This window comes from Corvus brachyrhynchos, unplaced genomic scaffold, assembly GCF_000691975.1.
Source record: "Corvus brachyrhynchos isolate BGI_N302 unplaced genomic scaffold, ASM69197v1 scaffold245, whole genome shotgun sequence".
Taxonomy (NCBI): domain Eukaryota; kingdom Metazoa; phylum Chordata; class Aves; order Passeriformes; family Corvidae; genus Corvus; species Corvus brachyrhynchos.
Genome location: NW_008238988.1, coordinates 1,635,100 through 1,660,528, shown reverse-complemented (window position 1 = coordinate 1,660,528; position 25,429 = coordinate 1,635,100). Strand labels below are relative to the sequence as shown.

The following is a 25,429-nucleotide window of genomic DNA, read 5'->3' as shown; positions in this document are numbered from 1 at the left end:
TGCCACTAATTGTGAAAATTCTGTGAGCATGCTTCTGCCAGGATACTTCCACAGACACCACTGCAAAGCTGAGCGTGCACAGACATGGGCAAGATCATGCCCACCCCTTGTCCCTCTTTCGTCCCAGTATAAATTCCCTAGATTTTTCTTCATTTAGGAGCCTAGGATGACTAGTTGCCTAAATGTATGGGACCTCACAAGCATATCGAAGGGGTGGGGGAGGCAGGGGAGGAATCCTAAAACCCATGCCAAAGCTGCTGTGTCCCTCACAGAGCCAGGACTTCAGCCTTCAAAGCCTGGTCTGGGGTGAGGGCTATGCTTGATAAACCCCTCCACAAGCTGCCCCTTCCCTGCTCTGCTCTGCTCCGGGTGTGGATGGAGATGAAGACACACAAACAGGGCTCAGAATTGAGCACATCTGCTCACACCTGGATCAGCAATGCTCAGATGGAGGGCTGCATGGCAGGATTCAGTCTCACAGCACCTGGTGCTCAGCCTCTTGTCTTTGTCATCGTCTCTCTCTGTGGTAGCAATAATAGCTTTATTTTTAACTGTGCTTCTCCCCAGAGAGAGTTTGCACAGCTTATGTACATATCTGGCTTGTGCAAGGATATTCTAGACAGTCATGAATTTTGAGCAGTTACTTTGGATGGAAATTACTGACAGTTCAGACACCAAGAACGTGTCTTTTGGATTCAAATATGTTTTAATTAAAAAGTGCCCTTTCCCTGATCGGTTCAGCTGATTTTTATGGCAATTCACCTTGCTGTCCCAATCTTCAAACGTGTCCTCTACATTTCTGCATTCAGCATGCAGCATTTAGTAGGGCATGAAATCTTGGAGCCATTTGCATTAGACAAGGGCCTGAAATTAAAATTCTAGTACCCACAGTTCTCAGTTTTGAGAAAGCTCAGCCCACACTGGGACTCAGCATCCTGGTCCCTCTGCGAGAACTGGGTTAGAGTTAGAGAAACTAATGGAAAGATTTCCACTGACCTTAGTAAGAATATTAACACAAGATGCTCAAATATTGAAAATATTTACCTCCAAAACAGAGAACACAATTTAGAAGAGCTGCTGAGATCACTTTACTGAACCACTTAGTCACTGGCTGGTATTTAAGCTGGCCATTAAAAAATCGGCGCTTGCTACCATTCTTATTGGCATATTATTTCTTCTGAACACAAATAGCAAAACAGATCATTATCTCATTAAATCTGCTGATGCAACATCACTTAATCAATCTCCCCATTTCTACAATTTGCTAGCCTAATGATCTAGGCAAGAAAACAAGGAAGGAAGGAAGGAGAGAGAAAGAGAAAAGATATAAACAAACAAACAAGGAAGGGATACACTGCAATTCATTGTGGAAAATATCCTGCTTCATATTACCTAGCCTTCAAAACACAGAAATTAACCCAAGATATGCAGCTACACCTGCTCATAAAAGCCCAGCAAAGTCTCTGTGAATAAGAACAGTCAATAGGTATGTAAGGTTTATGAAGCATATCATGTCCTAATTCATGTGAGAATGGTTGGCAGTACTAATGGGATTTTGTTACATAAACTGTGCTGATAAGGCATTGGAGCTTTAAACAGTTAGCAAGAGTATTTTTATGGCTGGCATGTTTTTCAGACAAAATATGGTGAACCTTTACCTTCACCACAGCCTCACAAGCTGCAGCTTTGTTGGGGAGTCCTACATCCTTTACAGGGCCACTGATCTCTCAAAGGGCAAATAATCAACAATCAGTGACAAGTAAGGGGGGGAATGAACCTGCCCTAGGAGAAATGCAGCAGTACCAGCTTTAGGAGCATCTCTGAATCCCTGTGAAAGCAGAGGCAGTGGGAGGCTGACACTGAGGTCAGTTGTGAAATGTGCCCACAGGAGGGAAATAGTGCCAACTATTACATTTGAGAAAACTCAGTTTGTGTGCAAGTTTTCTGGGAAAGCTCATTAGCCAATTCTACCCTCCACGGGAACAAGCCACAGCTCCCCTTGTCCAAGTGCAGGGATTTTATTGGGACAGCTGAAAGGTACATTTGCAGACCTGCTTTGCACTTCAACGCTAATGAGCTTTTCCACTGGTATCAATAAATTGTCCTGCTCACATGTTTAGCATTCCTTTGGCATGCATTGCCAGATAAATCCTTTATTGTCTTTCTGGTAGCTTGCCCAATTCCCACCAGGAAGATTTTTAAAACCCAAATCCTGCCTTATTGCTGGCTACTGCCTCTCCCACCCGATACATTCAATTTACCACTTGATAGAATTAGGCAGTGGGTGGCCCTCAACCTTGCTTTAAATAGAAAAGAGATGTGGCTGGGAATCTACAGACCATCAACAGGCAGTAGGAAGGGTTGGGAGGTGCCATTGCATCCTTGCCCCCAAATTCCTTTTCTAAAAGTCCCATTGTGGGAAGACCCTGCAGAATACCACCACCCCTTCTGTGATTGATTTCAGGAGAAGGATGTTCACACTGACCTACTGATGACCCCAAAGGAATGAGCTCTAAACATCCACTGACTGCAATGGGATTGTTGGTATTCAAAAGCTGGGTTTAAACTACTAGTTTAGGTGACATTTCAGTTCTGTAATTTTAAGGTACAACCTGACTGAGCTTGTTTGTAATGCCAGGACTCCTAATTACACCTAAAATAAAATAAAAAAAAGAAGCTGTTGCCAAACAGCATTTGATGATTCGAGTGAAGAAGGCAATAATTAATCCTGCAGGGACAACAGAGGACTAATTAGAAGCAGAGCAGAAATTTTGTTTTTCTTGGGAAAAAAAATGCTTTTTTTCATGAGAGCTCAGATAAGACACCCAATTTACAAACTGAACTGTGACCTCCAACTAATGGTCCTGGCAGCAGCCTTGGATGCAAGCGAATTCCCAGTGATCAGTCAGAAAATGCTATTTGTTTTTTTCTTTTTCTAGTAAAATGAAGTGGTGACAGATAAAAGAGGTGGAACATCTCAGGAAATTCTACTGAAAACAAGTCCAGGACAGGAAAAGTGCCCACATGTCTTGGCATAGCACACACGGAGATGATGAGCAGAGCCCTAGGTCTGGCTGAGGAAATACAGAGAACTTCTGCTATCACTACATGGCACTGGTTCAAATTGCTGCTGGGGGTGAAGTTCACCCGAAGTGTAGCTGGAGTAGGAAGCCAGAGGGAATGATCACACACATGGCAGAAGGTGGTGTCTCACTTGAGTTCCCCTTCTCAAACTGGCTCATTAAAACCCACAAACACCCCAGTCCCTGCCATTCTGTGGAACACTGTGCTGCTCAAGAGTGTACAAAATGGCCACAAATAAAATAAAATAAAACAAAATAAAACAAAATCGAAGGTTTGTTTAATAAAATAATGCCCTGAGAATGGCAGAAGGCTTGCCCTGTTATTCCTGTTTAATTTGGAGACTTGTTGCTAAGCCACAGATTGCAAAGGATTTTGTGAGTAGCCCTGTGAGCCATCACAGAGACTGAAGAGGTTACAGAGTCTGGAAAAACATCTAATAATCTAATAGGGTCAGGTGTAAACCTTTGAATGGGGCTAGACAAGTAGGGAATAAGCCTGGGAATGGGGCTTGGGCAGACCCTAGGAATGTGCACAGGACCCATGGATGTGCCCAGACCCTTTGGACAAGCCCAGGCCTTCTCAGAGATGGTGCCCACACATTGTGAGAGGAGCAGGCTGAATCCAGAGCGATGAGAATCCAGAGGGATGAGAATCCAGAGGGATGAGAACCACCTCCAGACCCAGCCACTAATGAGAAACCTACACATCTCCTACAGCCTTAGATGTGCATGTCTGTCAGGGCAGCACTGGAAAACAGCTCAGATGCTACTGATATTGTGATGGCATTTTCAGACACTGTAATCACCGTTCACTGGACTGGGGAGGAGGCTGGAAGAGGGTGTGGGTGTTGTTGATGTATCCATATCAGCCCACTGCTTCCAGAAACTGCATAGTCACTGAGACATTATTCTCAGTGTTTGGCACCAAGTGTGGATTTTAGCTGATGCCCAACGAAAGGCTTAATTTATTTATATGCCATAGTTTTAGAATATGCCAGATTTCTCTGCTGTCTGTTTGATGAGTATTGGCTCTCACAGCTATTATCTTGAAATTTGGCTACACGTTCCTCAGTATGGTATTTAAACTGAAAACCAGAAAAAAATAGGACATAACTAAGAACCTTCAAATTTTACCTCCTGTTTGTGCTATTAAAATCTACAGAATCACCAGATAATAAAACAACACAACTTGGGATTTTTTGGAAACCACTTGGTCCAACCCCCTCTGTTCACAGTAGGGCCAGCTGCAGAGTCCATGCACTGATGCTACATAATTTAGATACTACAAGCCCCTTTCCAGTAGGTTTTTGGGACATTGGAAGAGCTTTGGCTCTCCTGAAGCCCACATTTCCCCCTAGCAGCATATATTTGAGTATCCTCTAACGGCCTTTCCCTGTCCCACAGCTGTCACCCCCAAAAAGTCTGCCAGCCTCATCCTTACACACCACCTGAAGGAAGAGGAGCCTGCCAACTTCAAAATAAATTAATTATGAGGACAGAAACAGCCACTATGCAGAGAGAAGTCAATACTGGCCTCAGTGGAATGTTGTCACCATTTTTGGACAGCATTCTTTAGAACCTTCTCCTCCCTCTCCCCTCTCTCTTCCCATTGCAAGCACAGAGCTAGGGCTCTGCTGTGGCCTGGGCCACCACCTCTGTCTGCCCTGGAAGCTCTTTGGTACAACATCTCCCTTTGATGGATTTCCAAGCCTTGGCCTCTGTCCACTGCATGACACAGCTCAGTGGTAAAACTCCTATAATCCTAAATACCCCAGAGCAGCCAAAGATCCCAAATGGCTGTCAGTCTTTCACTGCCCAAAAATTGTCTGATGGTGTCCCTCTGTGCCTTAGCATTGCACATCACGATGAAGAGCACCTCAGCTGTTACACACCTGTGAAAATGAGGGTTCATGGACTATCCTGTCATGGTATTGAGGTAAAAAGTTAAAAATCTGATCACCACAAGCCAAGAACTGAGCATCTGAGTATATTTATGGAGATCTCATTAACAATTTAGGATGTGAACACTTTGTTTCTGGCTGCATGCTGAGACATTTCAGTGCTCCCCTTACTGTTAGTCACAACCACAGGAAAGTGCTTCTGTGCTGGCAAGATGGTAAGCAGACCCTTTCAGAGACACCTTTTATACAAACAACATCAGTCTGGGAGCTTGAATCATGGGTTGGATTAACTTCATTTACCCCCTAGCAGGCTACAAATCAAGTGTCTAATCTGAAGTTATTACTCTGCAGTAAATGATGAGAGACTGGCACCTCCGGAGCAGGATTTATCCCACCTGTCTGAAACACCTGCCTGGAACGAGCCAGATCTGAATTCCCATTCCAAATGGGTAGGTATAGATCCATATGGTGTGTCTACACATCCTCTGCAGACAGGCAGAAATATACTGTGCTACTGCTCAGTCTGAACTGAATCCGCTCTCAACCACACAACATAAAGTCTTGTCACTGGAGTGGGGAGGGCTGAGCCCAACCTAACACAAAATCCTTTTTAAAGGGCTTTTAATTATGGCTAATTGATGCATTCATGGCAGACAGCCAGACATAGAGTGGGTGCACACCAGTAGTTTCAGACTGTGGGCCAAGCAAGCTCACATCTCCAAGAAGAAAATAATGACGAAAAGCACTTATCTGCTTTATAGAAAACAGATGAAAAAGTTTGTGAGAATCTTGCCCCAGATTCCTGGCTCCACGTGCCATGCATCATGAGGCTGATTAACATAACATAATAAATAAATACAATTTATTCAGCATGGCCTGGTCAAGCCCTTTTCAAATGCTTCTGCCATTTGAGTATTCAAAATCAATATGTGCCTTCTTGTCCCACTGTGCACTACAAGGTCAATTTTCTGCCTGACTAAATGCACCCAGAAGGATGATTTTAGTTTGTTCGTCATTTGTTAGATATCACAGCACTGATCTTTGCACAATATTCTTTATGTCAGTAAGAACATTCACTGCTTTTCTACCAGAAGAAATGTGGACTTTTTGTCAATTTTAGCTCCATTCAGCACTTTGCTTTAAGAATGTATTTCATCTGGAAATGCATCATAGCATATTAAACCCAGTAAAACACACAGAGATTGTGCTATCCATTTGTACCAAAAAAATTAAGGGATAGTTATAAAAAATATTCCCAGATGTGGAAATCTAGATGGATCAAACTTTTCCTCCTACAGCCTATTAAGAGCAACGTTAACAAAATCCATTCAACCCTCCTCTGTAGGAAAATGGTATTTGATTTTTTTTTTTAAAAAAAAAAACAAAGCAGGTATCACTTGGACTTTTTTTTTTTTTTTTAAAAAAACAAAGCAGGTATCACTTGGACGCCACCTAACTTAGGGAAAAAAATATTTATTTTAAGAAACAATCTGTCCTATTCTGACATCCAAAAAGATAGGCTTGGGTTTTCTAAATGCTCAAAATCCAAGTAAAAAAGTGTCAATTTCTCACAATATATCCCTCTATGTCCTCACTCCCAAATTCCACATTAAACCTTTGGCTTTTTTTTGTTTTCCTTTCCAGTTCAGACATCCTTTTCCCCAAAAAGCCTCTAAGCTATTTCATGAGCACAACATCTGTTTTCTGACCCATGCAAATGATGACGTCTGTGGAACGGTCTGTTACTTCCAGAGCGACTGCTCTCAGCTTCGCAAAGAGTACAACATTATTTCTGCAGCTGCCAGTCCTCTGAAACTGTCCTGGGATTCAAAATACATATTAAAGTCCAGTAAGATTATCAGATTCAACCTTCAGGTCACACCTGTGCAACAGGGTTATTCTCCATGTGGTGGTAAATGAAGACTGAACTTGAGTCTAGCAATGAGCCCAAACTTTGGTGCCAGCAGCATCGAGCCCCTATAGTTGTGCTACTTCTGCAGAACAGGGAAAAGAAAAATGGACAAAGCTTAAGTTTGTCACTTCCAGAATCAGCTCTGCTCTAACCCCCATGCCCTGGCAAAGACAGAAAAAAAACGACTTACAAATACAAATTCAGAAGAACTGAATCCTCACTACAACAATTTTTTTTCAGTAATTATCCTGAAGTGCTGTTCTATCTCTTATATGCAACATTACACAAAAAAAGCTATTAAAAGTACTCTAGTTCTTTTGCTTTGGGAAGTGCTTTCTCTTCTGTACACATTTTCTGTACACGTTTTATTTCTATTCCAAAGTCCAGAAAGATAAAATCCACTTGTGTGTACGCAAAATGCTCTGGACACACAAAGCACAGGGGAGGTGCTAAGGATGCTGTTCCCAGCGTCTGGCAGGAACATCTGTACAGGTTTGGAGCTCTTCAAGGAAAGAAAAGGAAAGCATGCAGCTGAGAGCTCCCTCCGTGTGGTGCGTCACTGCTTGAGCACTGGCTTGGGTGGAAATGACACCTTGGTGTCCTTATTGCACTTAATGACTACAGGAAGTTACTTTCAGTCCAGCCTGAACTACAGGACTGACTCATGCTTTTTAACAGAGAAGGAATGCCCCAGTCACTCATCACATCATGCACAGCGCGAGGGGACAGGAGAGACGAACTGCTAACAACTCCACGAAACAACATGTAATGCTCCCAACATGGATTCTGGAGGCAAAGTCCTTCAGAATTGCACCAGCCAGAGTCAACCCCACAAACTGGGCCTCTCCCAGCACACAGCCCATCCACGGGCTGCACTGACTGTGCCTGCGGGACACCCATCACGCCACACCACTGCTTTCTGCAAGGTAGAAGCTCATTCCACTGAACTTGCAATGGACGGTGTTGGAATATCAGAGCCAAAGCAGCACTAGAAACAGACCTGGAGACACTGTATTTGTTTCACGAACTTGGTATTTTACACTGTTTAGCCACTACACATTTGAACGACTCAAGCTGCACTTGAACTGTAATAGACATTCTGGGCCCGCCCAAATGATTTTCAAGGTCAGACTAATCCTGTTAACACATTCTCTCATTGTAAAGTGGCACAAAGTTACACCTGACTTGCAAGATAAACCTAAACAGAGATCCCTTTGCATGCCATGCAGTTCTACCTAGAATGAACATCAGCTACAGAGAAAGAAAAGCAGTCTGTCACAAAGGCAGAGGAATGCCATTAAGGCTAAAGCTTTCTAACAAAGCCAACCCCCATTATCCTGCTGTCTCTTTTGCAGCATCACTTCATGGCAGGTTCATGCATTCCAGGAATTTTAACAAAGTCTGGCCCCCAGACTGAGCCTATGTGACTCAGCTATTCACCAGGCAGCCCTGGGCAGTGGCTGTGTGTCTGTCTTAACCAGCAGACCAAGTCAGGCAAGAACATTCAACACATGAAATCTTGGCACTTAAACTGTACCCACAAGGTCTGTGCAGACTCCAGCAGCCTGCAGCAACCCTGTTAACTCCCTAACCCATGACCCCCACCCCATTCTTCCAGAGTCCCAGGGTGGGATTTATAACAGGACATGGGAGGTCCTGTTGTTTTGCAGGTGCAGGTTGTTCTTGCAGTCCAAACCGCGGCTGCAGAGTCATGGACTTGCACTTGTGTCAGAATAGCAGCTGCAAAATACAGCTGAAAATGTTGACAGAGGCAACTGCAGCTGTGGAGAACTATAATGAGCAAGTGGTCTGATCACCAGGTTTTGGGAAGAGCTGTCCCTTACAGTGGATTTTTATTCTTCCCTCTTTTTCTTTTTTTTTTTTTTTTTGCTATCTCTAATTTCCTAAAGAAAGGGGCAGAAACAGGACAGAAAAAACTATCATCGCCCAAAAAGCCTCCATGAGTTGACACAACAGAAGCAATAACTTCTTGGGCTTTCTTATAAGCTTTTGGAGGTTTATGGGTTTGGATTTTTGGATTTCACAGTCGAAGATATGTTCACCCTAAGATGTAGATTCCTAATTGCCACTACTACAAATGATGGTTTGCTTAGGTTTTAGGGATTTTGTTAATTTTTCAGGAAGTGATTTCGTTTAGTCTAGTTTTCTAATGTTAAAAAATGGATCTAACACTGGTGTGTGGTTAGAATACTCACTAATTATAACCATGTATTTGATATACCTGATTCATAGTGATGCCTTGTGGTACATACATGTTTTACTCCAGGCACTTCTGAAAACATGGAATTTCGATGCAAGAGGTCATTTAAGTCAGAGGCAGGGGGAATCCTTTTCTGAAGGAGCCACTGTGCTCTGCTGGGCTGGCCTCAAGATACCTCAGGTAACAGCTCTGAAGCTGCAATGGCAATTTCTGCTATCTATCTTGTGTACCTGGACTCAAACCACAGCAAATAGAGAGGCAAAAATCCCCACCACACTCAGAGGCAGACCCAGGCAGAGTCCAAAAGCTCAGCTCCAAAGAGGACATCAAATAGGATCCAGTGCAAAGCCTGCCCTGCTGCAGCCCTGCAAAGCCAGCAGTGCCTTGAGAGCAATGCTCCAGGCTGGGAGGTGGAGAGCGGGTCTGAGCATGGTCCAAGGCTGGAAGATGCCGATGGGAGTCAGCTAAGAGGAGGATCAGAGCCTCTGACACAGACCTGAGGGACTCAGTCCGTGCGGGACCTTGCTGTGTGGGCACTGCAAGCCTGCTCTTGAAATGTGCCCCCTCCATGCTCTGAAACTTTCCACGAGCCCAAGGCACGAACAGCACTCCAGGGAGGACTCCACCTCCCCAGCACACCCACAACTCTCCCACCCACACACACATCATCACCCAAGCACCTTGCACTAAAGAGAATTTCATCCTGACCAGTTATTTTCTCTCTTTCTAAAGGCAGCTGCAGACTGATAAATTTACTCGTGAAGGAGAGTGGAGGGGTGTTAACCACAGCCTTTTAACTTCAGGCTTTCAAACCTGCTCACGTGGTTCCCAAGAAGCTGAACTATGAGTGTTCTCTCCCTTGCTCAGACCTCGTGCCAAGTCTTTCTGCCAGGGGCAATTGGGGGGACAGTGGGAGAGCAACCTCAACCCTACAAAAATGGGACATGCTAATGAAGATACTGACAGAACTGGACACCACCACTGAGTGCCGCAAAGAGAATTTACATAATGTTACTCTAACAGTTCAGTAAAAATGGCATCAGTAAAAGGAGGCTTTCAAGAAATAAGTTACCCCCAAACACTTAGGGAGCGCAACTGAGAGTTTCTGTTAGTTTCATTTTGTTACATAAATCACCATTATTATTCTTCTTATTATTATTATTATTTCTTACTTACGATGTTAAAAGAGCAGGAGGATACTTGAAATAAAAGGCTGTGCATGCACAATACCCACACAAGTAAATTCCACTGATCCACCCTAGCACCAGGCACAGTGCCCTTCCCTGCCCACTGAGCTGAGCCCTCCCTTTAGAAGGAGTAGGGGAATTCACCACCAAATATACAGTATATCATTGTGGAATGATACCAGGAAACAATACTAACAGGAGCCTGAACATGTCCTTCACATCATATTAATCTACTGCTTAACTCGGCAGAAAAGACAGTGAGAAAGTAAAAGCTCAATTCACCCAGCCTGAGATCAAAACTGTCATGGCAATATTGGCAGGTTAGACCCTGATTCTTTAAATAGTACATTGCCTTTGTTAAACAAAAGTCATTATTTTATTACATAATAGAGATTATAAATAAATGTAAAGTGTGCATGCAGTCAACTGCATATTATACAAGCTATATCTATGTTAATAATTGCTTTCTTTGGCAGGCCAGAATCCAGCTGGACATGCAATATTTACATATCAAAATCCTTGGTGTGTTCAAGTCATATTGGATGCAAGTGAAAATATATATGTATATATATTTACCGTATACACACACACATATATATATATGTATAAAGGTATATATACACCTCTGCATATATACTGTATACATATATACACATAGGTATATGCTAAAAGTGGATTTCATCTTTTTCAGATTCAGGTGATGCAGGCCTTGAAACGCTAAAAATATCCTGACAGGGTATCTGCGGGGGGGACTGGGGTGATAAATGAGACTTGGGGGAAGAGAGCTGGGATACGTTCTTTTCGGACAATATTTTTAAAATTTCTGCCACCTGCTTCTCAAGGGCAGCCATCCTACTGCTTAGCAGCTGGATATCTTCTTTGAGTTCGTGCTTGACTTCCTGCAGCGTGGTTTGTAAGGCCTGCTCAGGAATGGGGTAGAAAGGACACCTAGCATCCGCCTGGATGGGGCTGTGCTCCAGGGGGCTGCGAGTCTCACCAGCTTTATCCAAGCGAAGGTCACTTTTTGTTATTCCACTGTCACAAGAGTCTGTTTTCCTCAGTGGGTTTTTATTTACACCATTCTCCGAGTCATTGGACTTGGGGTCGTCGGACAGCAACCCCATGGATTCAGCCTTTGTGACGTTGTTCCAGTCCTCCTTCTTCTCCTCGTGGGTCCCCATGGTGTTTTTCAGCCGAAGCCACCCTTTCCCGTTCCCGTTTTTCATCCGCATGGGGCTGTTCACTTTGAGACATTTCTGGTCTCCGTTTCCGTTCGGCTTGAGCTCCATCGCGTCGCGGTTGTTCTGCTTCACGGCCTCGCTGGTTTTCATGTACGCCAGCGTGGTCTGGATGGGGGTGATCTGGGACACGGTGACCACGCTGGTGCCCGTGATGGAGGCCCCGTTCTGCACGCTCCTGCTTTCCACCTGCAGCTGGTTCCGCTCCGGGTCCATGTGGGTCGAGCCTTGATTGCGCATCTCCTTTTGCTGCTTGAATTTCTGGAAGAGTTTCCGCACAGGGTGGTCCACAGGGATGCTCAGCGTCACCTCGTTCTTCTGGCGCAGGCGCTCCTCTTCCTCCTTCTTGACATCGCTGATCTTCCGGAAGATGATCTGTGGGGGATAGATCCACAATAGTCAGGACCCAAAGGACATTACATACAAACATTAATTTGAGATGGGTAAACAGTCTTGAGAACAGCCATTTTTCTCTTCATTCTTAATTCTGATCTTCCTTTCCATCTTAATCTTTTGTAGTGAATTCAAACAGAGGAGATCAAGACATACTAACTTCAAGATTAGCCACTATAGATAACGTACATACACACACACTTTCTTAAAAGTATACATCAAAAGTGGGTTTCACCTTTTTTCTTGATGCAGAAGATACTACTACTTGAAGAACTAAAAATATCCTGATGTCAACAGAAGGAAAGAAACTGAACAAAGAGAAGAAAGGAATCGACAAAGAACCCAAACACCGTGATGCCAACCTACCCATTATTCACACTCATACCTGCTCCCTCACTGTCTTTAGTACAGATCAAAAGGAAACAGTAATTCAGTGGGGACTACACAGCTGTAAGATTAATTCAATGTACACACCCATTTTTCCAGAGGCTGGAAAATCTTAATGTGCTCAATACTTTTTAGTTTTGCTGTTAGGGTTATGTAGAAGTGGCTGGAGGGTGCAAGTAGATTCCCCATGGGCCACATGTGTGGCTTCACACACTTTGCAAGTGTTTACTGCAGAGTTAGTATGTCTAATATGTGTAGGTGAAGTGGGAGCACCACAGAGAAGCAGTGTACCAGGGTTGTGTGGTTATAAAACCCAGCAATATCCACCATCCCATCATGCCATGCCATTTAATGCTGAGTTATTTCACCCTGCAGCATGTCTCAGGCTGCTACAGAAAAAGGAATTTGAGCTTCAGGCTGGGGGAGGATCCACAGAGCAAAACCTTTTTGTTGATTTTCTGCATGTTACTCATATGATTTTATTTTTCTTTTAGGTTCATCCAGTTTTCTTGAATGTGGGACTGAGGCAGGATAGGGAAACGTTCTCTGTTTGACAACACTGTGAAAAGCAGCCTATGATTAAATACAAATACGGACTGCGAAGGGATAGTGTGGTAAGAAAAGGAAAACAAAGCCCTTGAAATACACAAAAAAACCCCTGTGTCAGTCAGCTGTAGGTTTTGAAATATCAACTGGAGTATCCATATTTTAGTATCTATTTACTTTCAAGTCTCGCATCTTCTGAAGTCATCAGAGAAGTGCCACGATGGCTACAGATCCTTCACTGCATGAATTTGGGATGAGCTGGACTTCAAAGCTTCATTAGAGAGCTTTCAAATGCAGCAGATACATCCTTGCCTGCTGCTGATAGATGCAGCTGCTTTTAATAATTCGGTTAACTTGCTTATTAGAAGCCCAGTTGAAAAAATATAAACAAAACCAAGGGACAATGACGGAAGTTACTTTCATCTGACTCCTCTGACCTGGATGCAGCACCACATTCCCTCATTTGGAGGCTCCCCTTCATTAGCAGCTGCCCTCATGGAGCTACTCTCTCTCTCTCAGACCACTGGGGAGAGCAAATAATGGAAAGAGAAGTTGCTGTTGATTCAAAGTTGGGTGATGACATTTAATTGAAGCCACGCTCTCTAAAGGCAGATTTGGAAGGTGGGTTGTATGTGATGTTTTGTTTGTGCCTCTCTTTCCCCAGAGGGCAGCGCAGCACCTCTGGCACAGGATGCAACAGGGAAAGCAACCAGCTGCAAGGCTGTGTCCCCAAGGTGTGTCCCAGGGGACATGGCTGGTTCCTCTGCTGGTGTCCCTGTTTGGCTGTGCTGCTCTGCCTTGTGATGAGTCCCTTAAAGCATCTGCAGTGGGGAAAACATCCTCTACCCAATGCTTTTAAAAGCTGTGTAGTGACAGGACAAGGGGGAATGACTTCAAAATGACTGTAGATTTAGACTGGATGATAGGAAGAAATTATTTACTGAGGGTGCTGAGGCCCTGGCACAGGTTGCCCAGAGAAACCATGGATGCCCCATCCCTGGCAGTGTTCCAGGCCAGGCTGGACAGGACTCTGAGCAACCTGGTCTGGTGGAAGATGTCCCTACCCATGGCAGAGGGGTGTAACTGGATGATCTGTAAGGTCCCTTCCAACCCAAACCATTCTATCTTTCTATGATTCCCCTGCTTTCTGGCCACGAATCTATTTCACAGCTTGAGCACCCTGCTCTCCTGCAGCCAGCCTATGCCTGGCAGCTGCTGTCCAGAGGCAGTGGGGGATGCTGGAAGGAGGCAGCTGCCAGCAGCCTGGCATGGGCCTGTGGCACCTTCCTGGCCAGGGCAGCACTGGATATGCCACTGGGAAAGGCAGGAGGTAACTCTGACAACTTCTGTCCTGCTGCATGTTTATAAAGACCAGAATGACAACAACAAAGACCACAGCAGCAGCTTTTGATTCCTCTCCAAAAGCTTGCACTTCACTGTAAACTACGCTCTCCTCCTTTTTTACCCCAGTCCAATCTTGGTTCTTTTGTCCCTTTTCTAGACTCAGTTCAAACCTTCTCCAGACAGAGGTTATCTCCCTGCACAGAATGTAACTACCAGTGACTGCTGCTGCTGGATTTGGCAGAAGAAAAGCCAGAACCTCTCTAATCTGACACCACCTGTACCTCATACTCCTGAAGTGGGTCCTTATGAAAGCCAGGAAACGACTGCAGAGCTTTCTGTCCCAGAACCACATGGCCAGGTGTCACTCGGATGGGTCCAGCCCAGTGGCAGGGGGGTCTGAGCCTGAGCACTGCTGTGACTCAGAGCAGAGCAAACACTTTGGGAAAAGCTGAAAGGGATAGGGGGCCAAGGTGGCAAATGTCATCAGATACACAGTGCAAAACTGGTCTGGCTGTGTGAGACCAAGGACCCACTAACCACTCACAGCCATGAGCTTTACCCCCACTTTATGCCCATGCAGTGGAGAAGACACACACCCAAATTCCTGCTGTCACCTCCTCAGAACATTTTCTTTCAGCTTCTTGCAGGACACAGGATGACAGAGCCCTTCAATAAATTATTTCCCTTTTCTCCTCTTGGGACAGAAAGTGCTACAGCCCGGAATGGTTATGGGCAGCTCCTTGGAGAAGCAGGTCTGCTGAACGCTGAATTAGTGCAGAAAATGCCCAGGGACTTGGAAATCCAGTCCAAGGGTTAGCTGAGAGTCAAGAATTCAGGACTCATCTACCTCAGTGGAGCCCTATTTCCAATAGAGCAAAGGTGGGCTGATGCACAGCCCCGGGCCTACTCTCCCCTTGGCTTTCTCGTGTAACCTGTGTGTGTTCATAGCTGTTTGCTATTTTCTTTTTCACTCTGAAATACATAACCAAGCAGACCCTCACATCCCAACTGACCATGTGGGATGATGTCACTTGGGATGGAGACTGAGATCTTGGTCCTCACTACCCCACTGAACTACTCTGTCATCAGGAGGAAATCATTTCACCCCATGGAGAACTTCCTTCTTTCTCCTCAACCAAGGAAGGCATATCCCTAGCACAGCAAGGATCTAGTTTTGGTCAGGAGTACTTGAGATCAGTAGAATCTGTGCAAGTAAAAGAAAAGAAAGATCTTATACAGACAAAGAACTGAGGAAAAAAAACGAGATGTGAATTCTAGCACCAACAGAGCAACAGTTACTTTTCATTACCCATTTTTTCCATATTAGGAAATTTGTCATGAGCTTGGATTTAATCCACCACTTCCACAGTGGTTTAAACTAAGCCAGAATAGTTAAAATGTGTTTACATTTACAAATGTTTACATGGAGATTTCATTCTTTTAATGTCCAATAACTATTACCAGCTATTTTTCCTTATAAATAAGAACAGAAAAACACCTCATGCAATCTGACATTTCCCTGCAGACTGGGAAAGGATTATTTTGAAATCTTAAACTGGATGAGCTATTTCATTTGTCTATGACCCTTTTCAGAGATGTTACACATAGGCCTGCCCAAATGTATGTCCCAGGAACAGACACAAGTTTCAAAAGACTTAATCAGAAGAAGCTGAATTGAGTGTGTGTACAGTTTATCTCAAGCAGTAAAGAGCCACACTCCTGTCTCAAACCAAGTTCCAAATTCAGTAAAGTGACAGACATTAAGTGTAGAACTTAATTTCTTTTATGGATCAGATTGTGAAAGAATGTTCCACGTGACACAAATTTTGTCCCATGGGAACAGGTTCCTGTTTTTCTTTTAGTGTATTTATTTAGGAAAGAAGGGGCAACAGAGGTGACATTAATTACTGAGCTGGCAAAGATGAAGCAGAAGTTAACTGATAGCCAGCCATGGGGACTGAAATACTTATTTACAAGGCAGGCACAGAGGAGACAACAGTAATTTGAGATTCTCCATCTGATCTCAACCTCAGCCTCCTTTCCCTGCCTCCCATACCAAGAGGTAACTCATGTGAGTGTGAACTCCATCCCTTCCAAAGGGGGACCTTACCAAAGGTGCTGGCAATGGACATGTCACTGCTGGAGCAGCTCCTGTGAGGTGTTAGCTCATATAACCAGCCCCAAAGCCAAGTGCAGATGAGGACAACAGCAATGAGGAGTCAGGAAGCCAGCTCAAGGCTGAGACACACACACTGAATTAATGAGTAAAGCTGTGGCCTTTTCAGGTGCTTTGAAATGCATCCCTTGTCTGCTGTCTTTTTTTGTACCAGTACTGTGAAAATCATCCCTCCATGACCTTGCTCCACACAGGAGATCCACACAAAGATCCCTTAATAAGTAACTCCAAGGCAGGTACGTGAAGGGATTAAAGAACTGGTAAAAGTCTTGAAGAATTACAGTAGGTTCACAGAAAATGGTAGGTGTTTGACCAGGGATCATCCTGTCCTGTGCCTGAACATCCCATGCTGTTGTTAGTGGCGTTCAATGTGTGCCTGCTCTTCTCCACAGAAATCCACAGGAAGGGACAGCAATGCATCCAAAGGGCACACAGTTGTCATGGTGATGGATGCAGCCTCTGAGAGGGAGGGAGAGCCACACAAAGCCATCAAAAAGCAAAGATTTTCACAGTGTGAAGACCCTGTCCCAGGAGAACCGGTTTGACTCAGCTCATTGGACATTTCTGCAGCAGAAACACAACACTCCCCACAGCTACATCCACTCAGTAACCCACAGGTCACTCTCATTAAAGCACAGACCAGGCTGATGTCAGTGCTGGTCACCTCTCAAAAGTTTGTTCCCGGGGTAACTATCTTGTCTGCAACAACGTCCTGTAGAAGCCCCATCTCCCTTGCATCTGATTGTTCACAACCTGATGTATTTGTTCAGATCCCTGTATTTTGTTCCTATTTAATACAGCAACACCTTAGAAGGCATCTGAGATCAGCGAGATAAGAATCACAGAACCACAGAATCGTTAAGGTTGGAATCAAGATCATCAAGTCTGAACGAGGTTAATAAATTTGAAGAAATACAGGGCGCTTTTTAACCTGGACCCATCTGACAGCACAGATCCAGAGCTGTACTTGGAAACACTGCAGATGGAGCAAGTGGGATGAGTGGCCAAAGTGAGTTGGAGCTTTCCAAGTGATGGAGGCAGGATCTCAGGGAAATGCACCCTTCCTTGGACCACACTGCAGAGCTGGCAGTTGGTTTGCAGTTGGCTGAGACCCACCCAGCAGCTCCTTCAGGAGCTTTCGCATCCCACCGGAAGGATTTGGACTGGTCCACCTCCTCCAGAAATGTCTAATTACCAGAAAAAAGGGCAATTAGAGTGTCCTCACAAGGTGTGCTGGTCTTGGCACCCTTTTATATAGGCTTTTTTTTTTTTTTTTTTTTTTTTTGAAACAAGAGAGCTGCCTTCCCTTGCCTCCTTGGCCTGAAATGACACGAGCTTAGCTGAAGCTGGCAAATGGATTTTAAAGTTTTGGGTGGTATAACCAATATCCAATACTGCAACAACACAGATCTCATTTTCTTGGAAATAATGCTACAAGGCTGTACAACAGAAATTTCCGTAAAGACGTCTGCAAAAAATACTATTAATTTTCCCATCTTGGAGTGCACTGTACAAAAGTAATTTACGTTTTTGTCATGCTAATGTGGAAGGCAGATTTGTGTCAGATCCAGGATTTAGACACAGGATACCCCAGCGCAGACGAGTGTGCTATTTCCTGGTCCTGAAAATACATAATACATAAATACATTTCCTGCTCCATAAAATACACCCAATTTCCACAGCACAGACACTCAGAACAGGGCTCACCTACAAAGCCTCTGTCTGCATCTGAACTCACCCTCCAGGAGCCCTGCACAGCGGAGGGAGGAAGAAAAAAGCACTTGGAAGGTGTGAGTCATTTCACCTGCAGCTGGATGTTAAAGCAGGTCAGACAAGCTGTACCCTGAGATGCCTGTTTGTCTCCTGTGCCTGTACAGGGAGCTCCGCGCCTGTCGCCTGTGTGCAGACATCCTCCACAGATGGTGGGGATGGAGGATTCAAATCCCTACCTCTGGCAGTGCAAATGTCAGGGTTTGGTGCAGACTGTGTAAAAAGCCTCCTGTGAAGTTTTTCTCTGTGTATGTGTGAGTGTTCTGCACCCTTCATCTGATGCTATTTTTATCCCCCCCCAGCACGTTGTGGTATTGCCAGTTCCCAGCCGGGATGAATTCCCCACAGCCTCAGGGCCCAGCCAGTTCTTACAGACAAATATTATTATTTTAAAAGCTGCAGAGGAAGGACAAGCCACAACTGCCTAGGAGACCCTGCCAGACTGGTGGCTCTCAGTGAGAGCTTGTGGAAAACCAAATGGTTTTGCCTGCACAGAGCAGCTGGATGAACCACTAACAGGGAAAGGAAAGCCACCCTTGTTCTCACTAGACTTCCCAGGCAAACTTGCAGCACAGGAATGGAGCTGCCCACAGCCCCTAGGAAATGGGAGACCACCTGAAAGGTGTCTTTTCCTGTACACCCACCCTTCTGCACTGCAAACCTCATCCCACTCCCAGATGTCGCAGGATAGATCCTGCTTAGATCACTGCCACCACTGGCACTAAGCACCAACACACCCAGCAAACCCTTCCCAGGCCATTGCTCTGATGGGCTCAGGGGGGTCTAGGATGCTTCATCCTGACCCATCCTGAGTCCTCCCCTCTAGGAGCCTTTAGTTGTCAAAACAAGGCATATCTGGGATCCTCTTTTCTGATATTATGAAAACTAGGCCAGTCAAGCCCAATTTCTAATGTATAACCCTTGGTGAAAAGGCTTGCTCCAAAACCCAAGTGCTTTTAAAATCTAGGCAGGTCTCAGAGAACATGACTCACTATTAATACTTGATGTTAAAATGCTTTTAAATCTTATTTTTCAGGTTTTTTTCAAAAAGCTCCCAAGAAATTACTAATACCTAATTCTAAAATGATTTTAAATCTTATTTTTCAGATTAAAAAAAAAACAAAACAGAACTTCCATGATGTTAAAAAATCTTCCTTTTGATTTACATCAATTAAAATGCGAATTTAAAAAGTTAAACTATGAAAGACTGGACAGAAATGGATGAATAGGAAATGACCTCACACAAGCCTTTAGGCTGCTTCCCCTAATTTACTCCTGCAAATCTCCATAAACTCTTAGCTCACTTTATAAAGCTGCACTCCAAGGATGCAGAGTAGATGGTTTGAAATGATGGCTTTATTGTTCTTCTGCTCTGTACACTCCTCAGATAGCTTCACTTTGATGTGAAATTCAGCCTCAAAAACAAACTGCTCTAACAACTCTTTTAATTGCTCTCCAGTAAATTCCCCTTAATCCTCCTGTCCCAGGAACTGTTTTGTGTTAAACCACTGCTGCATCTGTGTGTGAGACAGGAATCACTGTCCTTGGCTGTGCAGTGAAAATGACTGACTGCTGAGCAATTAGTTAATCTCCAGGATAGGGATGTTTCACTAAACAGTCTTTCATGCTGGATTTTGGAGGAAAAGAAGATTTCTGTAGGTTAGTCTTCTGGCTGCTTGAAAGAAATGGTAAATAATAGCCTTTCTGCAAATTTCCATTGATCCTGACTTCACAGCCACGGTAGCTTGCTACAGCAAAAGCTTCCTACCAAGCAGATTTTAATTTTGCTTTGGAGAAACTGTATTCGCATACATTCTTCCTAAGCAACTACAGAATTGATCTGTAAAAGATGTGATGATTTCCAATCCAAGTAACAAAGTGATGTCGCTTCAAGAAAATGAGAATTATTTCCATGATGTTGAAAAAGCCCTTTTAAGGGATATTTGATGGCATTTTATGTGCAAGGAAGAGGTTCATTCTTTTATGATGACTTAATAAAGATCTTTGTCCCCCAAGTTGCTAATCTAAAGAAAAATCAGGACGTGTAATGAGGGAGAGACCCTTCAGAAGAGCACAACAGCAGCCAATAACTGATTTCCAAAGTCCAGAAATTCCATCATCTCTTTACTGCTTGCCCTGTGGTTTAGAAATTGATTACTGTAGGTCAAATTTTAATCTGGTTCCATTTTGTGTTCGCAATCAATTCTCACAGTACCTGAGTACTCTTGCAGAGAGACATCTGTGCATGCTGGCAGCCAATTAGGCTGATCTGCATTTGTGAAAAAGCATGAATATTAAGAAGAAAGTGGTTGGGAGTTTGACCCATGTACTTCATACTTGGTATGGATCTGAGGTCATCCTGATTTCATTTAAAACATGTCTGGATGGAAGAAGGAAGAGAAGAGAAGCAGGCAGAGATCCAAGTCTCATTTGTCACTTCCCTGGAGCACCGTGGCCAAACACACAGAGCACCAGGCTGGGATTCACAGGGATGGATCATCCTGCTGGCCTGACCTTCAGCCAAGTGGGAAGTCCTGTACAAATCACTCTGCCTCTTCATGTCTCCATCTCCGCCAGTGTAAGAGAGGATAATAACACTGCCCTCATTTCCCCAATTAACTGGAAATCCCTCTGTCACTGCTAACTATTTACAACTGAGACACTAAAATCCACAGCTGACAGCAGAGAGAGGTCACTGTGCTGGCCTGTTACCAAAACTGAGGCAGTTCATTAAAAAAGCAGTCATTGAAAAAATACACATAGGTGTTCTCAGGGTTTCAGCTCAAGATCAAGGGCCCAAGGCACTGCTGCCCTAAGACGTTTAGGGCAGTACACGATGGATGTACAGTGCTACATGAAGTCCTGTCCTCATCCCCTGAGACATCAATCCCCTGATTCCTGATCATCTGAATCACTGAACATGTGTGATTACATGTTCAGCGAAGTGTGGGCTGGGCCAAGGAGTCAGATTTCCAAGAGAAAGGCCAAAACCTTTTCCTCCCTTGGCACAATTATACAGATTTACACCAACCACAAAGAGTGTTAACTGAGAGCAGCTCAGTCTCCTGAATCAGGAGCTCTCCCATTCTTTCAGCCACCCAGGCCTGAGCACCTCCTGCCCAGAGATGCCTCCATCTTTTCATATCCCAGGGGAAAACAACTCATGGATTTCCTGGGGCTGCAGGTTCAGCTGTTGTCTCTGATGTCTGCTGGGCTCTGCTGCTTGGAAAGCGAGGCTGAAGAAGGGCCCTGTGCATCGTTGGAAGTGGGGAGCTTTGCCACTGTTTTTAAATGAGACTCTGAAATCGGAACTGATCACTTATTTTTCCCTCACTATTTTCTGCTTTCTTTGCTGTAACCAAACAGCAGATGCTTTAGCATGTTGCAGAGCAGCCAGATTCAGAATGATTTCTCCAATACTATCCAAATGAGCAAAATGCACCTTCCACATACAAAATTATTTCAATCAATAAAAAAAGGCTACTTTTTTTATGAATTTATGGTGGTTTTCAACTGGGGTCTGTTGCTGCTTGGCCTTGTTTAGGGTCAGTCTGTTGCAAAGTAAAATATTGATCTGTGTGGTCTCAGAAGGACTGTGACCACAGTCCAAACACACGCAGTCTCTCTTGGGCTCCTGCAACAACTGTGAGCACAGAAGTCCAGCTTTAGCCTCCTAATTCCTTTTCAGGACCCTAAATCCTACACTGAACTCAATAAAAAGACTAAATTGGACCACGGAGCTGAAATAATACACTGAATCAGAGTCTAATTTGTTTTCTGTATATAACACAGAGTTGGTTAAACATGGGGAAATTGAGCAGAGAACAATTTGGCTATAACTGCTGCAGTGTAACTATTACTGAGCAGCGTCTCATGGGGATCCCTGTTCCCTCTCACTGGTTAGGTTTACCCACTTTGGGATTTAAACTCACACCTTCCTTCGCTCCCTAACAACTCTCCCATGTAAACAAGTCTAACCTGGATTGGTCACTTGGTGGATAAGCTCTTGATGTGCTCTTGATGGAGAGTATCACATATTCATCTCTCCTTCCCCTTTCTCCTTCCTTTTTTGTGGATGCAATTCTTAGAGAGCAAAGGGCAAGGGAGATATTTCTCCTATTTCTTTGTCTGGCATTAAGGCAGAGAGAAGAGCAGACTTGTCTTGCCAGGATTTCTTTTTTTTTCCATTTTACAGATGTTTCTTTCTCTATATAGCACGGAAATCCTGCAAGAAGGGAAGCTGAGGTACTTACAGAGGGGGAGGAGGAGCCCTGCAGATAGCTAAAAATCCACGCCCACTAGACCCAAGATCCTTCACAGAATGTGGACGAGAATCCCAGCAAAGACAGCCTCCACCCACCCCAACAAGCCCATCTTGGGACTTTCAGAGACCCCACTGATGTAAAGAGATGGTGACATGTGGCACCACGTGGTGCACTACGACCACACTGTCACCACCAATCCTACCAGCACATCCCATTGGGTACCCCAGGGCTCAAGAGCTGAAGGGAGCTCCCCACTGCCTCCCAGCCCAGCTGAGGGGTGCTGTGCTCACTGCCAGACAGTGCCCCTTCCACAGGACAGTTTCCAGCTCCATCAGGCAGGCTGGGTCCTTGCAAACTTGTATCAATTGGCTGCTGGATCAATATCTGCTATTGGCACTGGCCTAATGAAATGTCAGTCAGCAGCACTGCCAATTGATCCACGCTCATCTGCGCTGCAGATGAGTTCCTGTCTCTGCATTTTACCAGAGATGATTAAAAGAAGAAAACAGCCTTCAGTTCTCCCAGGATCTCCTACGGGGGATACGCTCCTGGGCAGGGATAGGCAAACACAGTTCAAAGCCTCCAGATGACAGCTGGGTGGTTTGAGCTTGGGGCGAACTGCAGAAACGGGGAAAAAGTGCCAAAAGACTTTACAAGCTGCTCTTCAGCCTGATTGAACTTGGAGCAGAAAATCAATCATCGATAATAATATGCAGCACTAATCCACCACTCCCCTTTCCCTGTATTGGAGGAAGTTGGATTTACGTAGCTGCCACTTGTGCCAGAGGCCAGCACCGGGGCACAGAGAGCTCATGCATCACTTGCCAAGGGTCATTGAGCTGGGCTGGGGGGATGGAACCAAGGTTTCCAGCCCAGAGCCCCTATAGTAGGAAAACCCATACTGAAAAAAAGATTAAACACATAAATATATTTATTAGAAGTAAAAGAAAATGATTAATATAATAAAAACCTTTCTCTTCACCACTGTCCTGTCTGGCATGTAGAGTTCTGAATTTGAAATAATTGAAAGGGCTCAGCTTTAATTGCAGTTAATTGCTGAAATTAAATCCAGACCAGGACAACTTACTGCTGCTCAGGTTTGTGTTGGGAGAGGGGTGAGGAGGAAAGCAGAACTATTTCTGTTTATTTCGTGACAATTTTCAGAAGGTCATGCTTTTATTCCAATGAAAAATATCAAAATCTTCATGTTTGGCTTCGGGCCAGCCCTGCTTGTGGCAGACCCAGAGTTCCTGCATATCCCCAGCACAAAGCCACAGAGAACACAGGCACAGAGGATCTGCAGAATTCGTGTTTTCTTCTCTGTGTTTTTGCCCCTTATTGCTTTTTGCCTGAAGACTAAATGGTCTCACTAAATGCCTAAGAGGCTCTCTCCATTTACAGAGTAATACATCAGCAAAAGAATTGCAAATTGTTCTGCAAATGTACTATTCTCTCCTGTCTGCTTTAAGTGGAAATTTAAATTAATTGGAAACATTATGGCTTTCTTTTTTAACTTAAATATTACTGTACCAGACTATAAAGTGCCTGAAATTTAATCTGAAGTCTTCAGACCTGAAAAAGTGTTTTGCAACTGAAAGATTTTTGATTTTTTTCCAGCTATATCCACTGGTCCAATAAAAAAATAACACCCGTTGCTATCAGCCTTGCTTCTGGCATTGAGAACATTCTACCTGGCTTTCAGAAACCTTGGTTTTATATGGAATGTGCCACCACCTACTCTGCTCACTTCATCACTTTCAAGGTTTTGTTGATTTATTGAAAAGCTTTTATAGCAGGAGCTTCAATTAAAACAATGCACTTCCATTGCCATGCGATGTAGGACACCATCAGTTTTGTTTGGAAGTGGTAAGTCAGAAATGAAGAAATAATTTTAAAAACTCAAATGGAAGGGACAACAGGCAGCCTCTGTACCTAGAGGAGCCAAGACACCACCTTGTATTACAAATTAGGGAGGTAAAACATGCTGCTCAGTCACCGTCAGATATTCCTCACCTGAATCAGGGCTAATAACAGAGACCAATTTAGTGGAGAGAGTCACCAACTCCAAACTCAAGCTAACCCAAAAACATTACAGTATTGCTGACTGGAGCAGATTTAGACTGGTGGATAAGCAGTCATTTGTTTCTTTCCCATTTGCTTCTAGATCCCAGTCAAGGACCTGATCTTTTAGGGATAAAAGTGAGGGCCTGCCTATATCACACCACAGGGAAGGGCACCAGGACTCCTGTTGTCCCACAGCAGTGTCCCCCTGTAGAAAGGCAGGATCCAAGAGGATTGAGCCAGGCTCTTCTCAGTGGTGCCAAGCAGGAGAAAATGGGCAGAAACTGATGCAATGGAGGTCCAGCTGAACATGAGGAAGAACTTCCCTACTGTGCACTGACTGAGCACTGGAACAGGTTGAAAAGCGAGGGTGTGGGGTCTCCCTCACTGGAGATATTCCAGAACCATCTGGATACAATCCCATGCCGTGTGCTCTGGGATGGCCCTGCTTGAGCAGGGATGTGGGACCAGCTGACCCACTGAAGTCCCTTCCAACCTGAACCATACTGGGATTCTGGGATTCTCTGATTCGGCTGCTTTCAGAACTGCTCTCATCTGTCCCTGTTTTCAAGACCAAGGCTCACACTGCACTGTGGTTCTGCGCTCAGCCAGCCAACCATGCCAAAATTACCTCAGTTATTCCTTTTCCTATACAGCCTATTGCCATATCAGAGAAGATTGAACCTGTCTGGACCGAAGTCAGGACACTTCTGCCAGTGCTCACTCCCTATCTACAGACTTTTTGGATGAAACCCAAGCTCAAATGACCACTGACCATAACCCAGTGCCTTCCTTACCCACAGGATGCCCTGCAAAAAAAACCACAGGGATGCTGCCAGAGAGAATGAGCTGGGGCAATTCAGCAACTCACATCTCTGCTTCTCAACTCAGAGACACAGCACAAAATCCACTGACAGGGTGACCTGGCAGTCTTTTAATTTGAAA

General features: G+C 44.4%; 1 protein-coding gene across 1 annotated transcript in view; it reads right to left on the bottom strand.

The window, feature by feature from the left end:
• Positions 1-8,755: 8,755 nt before the first annotated feature.
• Positions 8,756-25,429, bottom strand: part of KCNH5 (potassium voltage-gated channel subfamily H member 5) — a 153,278-nt gene continuing 136,604 nt past the window's right edge. Inside the window, exon 11 of the mRNA XM_008637276.2 lies at positions 8,756-11,917. Within this exon, the coding sequence (XP_008635498.1) occupies positions 10,970-11,917 (948 nt within the window). The 3' untranslated portion in view covers positions 8,756-10,969. The remainder of the gene's footprint in view (positions 11,918-25,429) is intronic.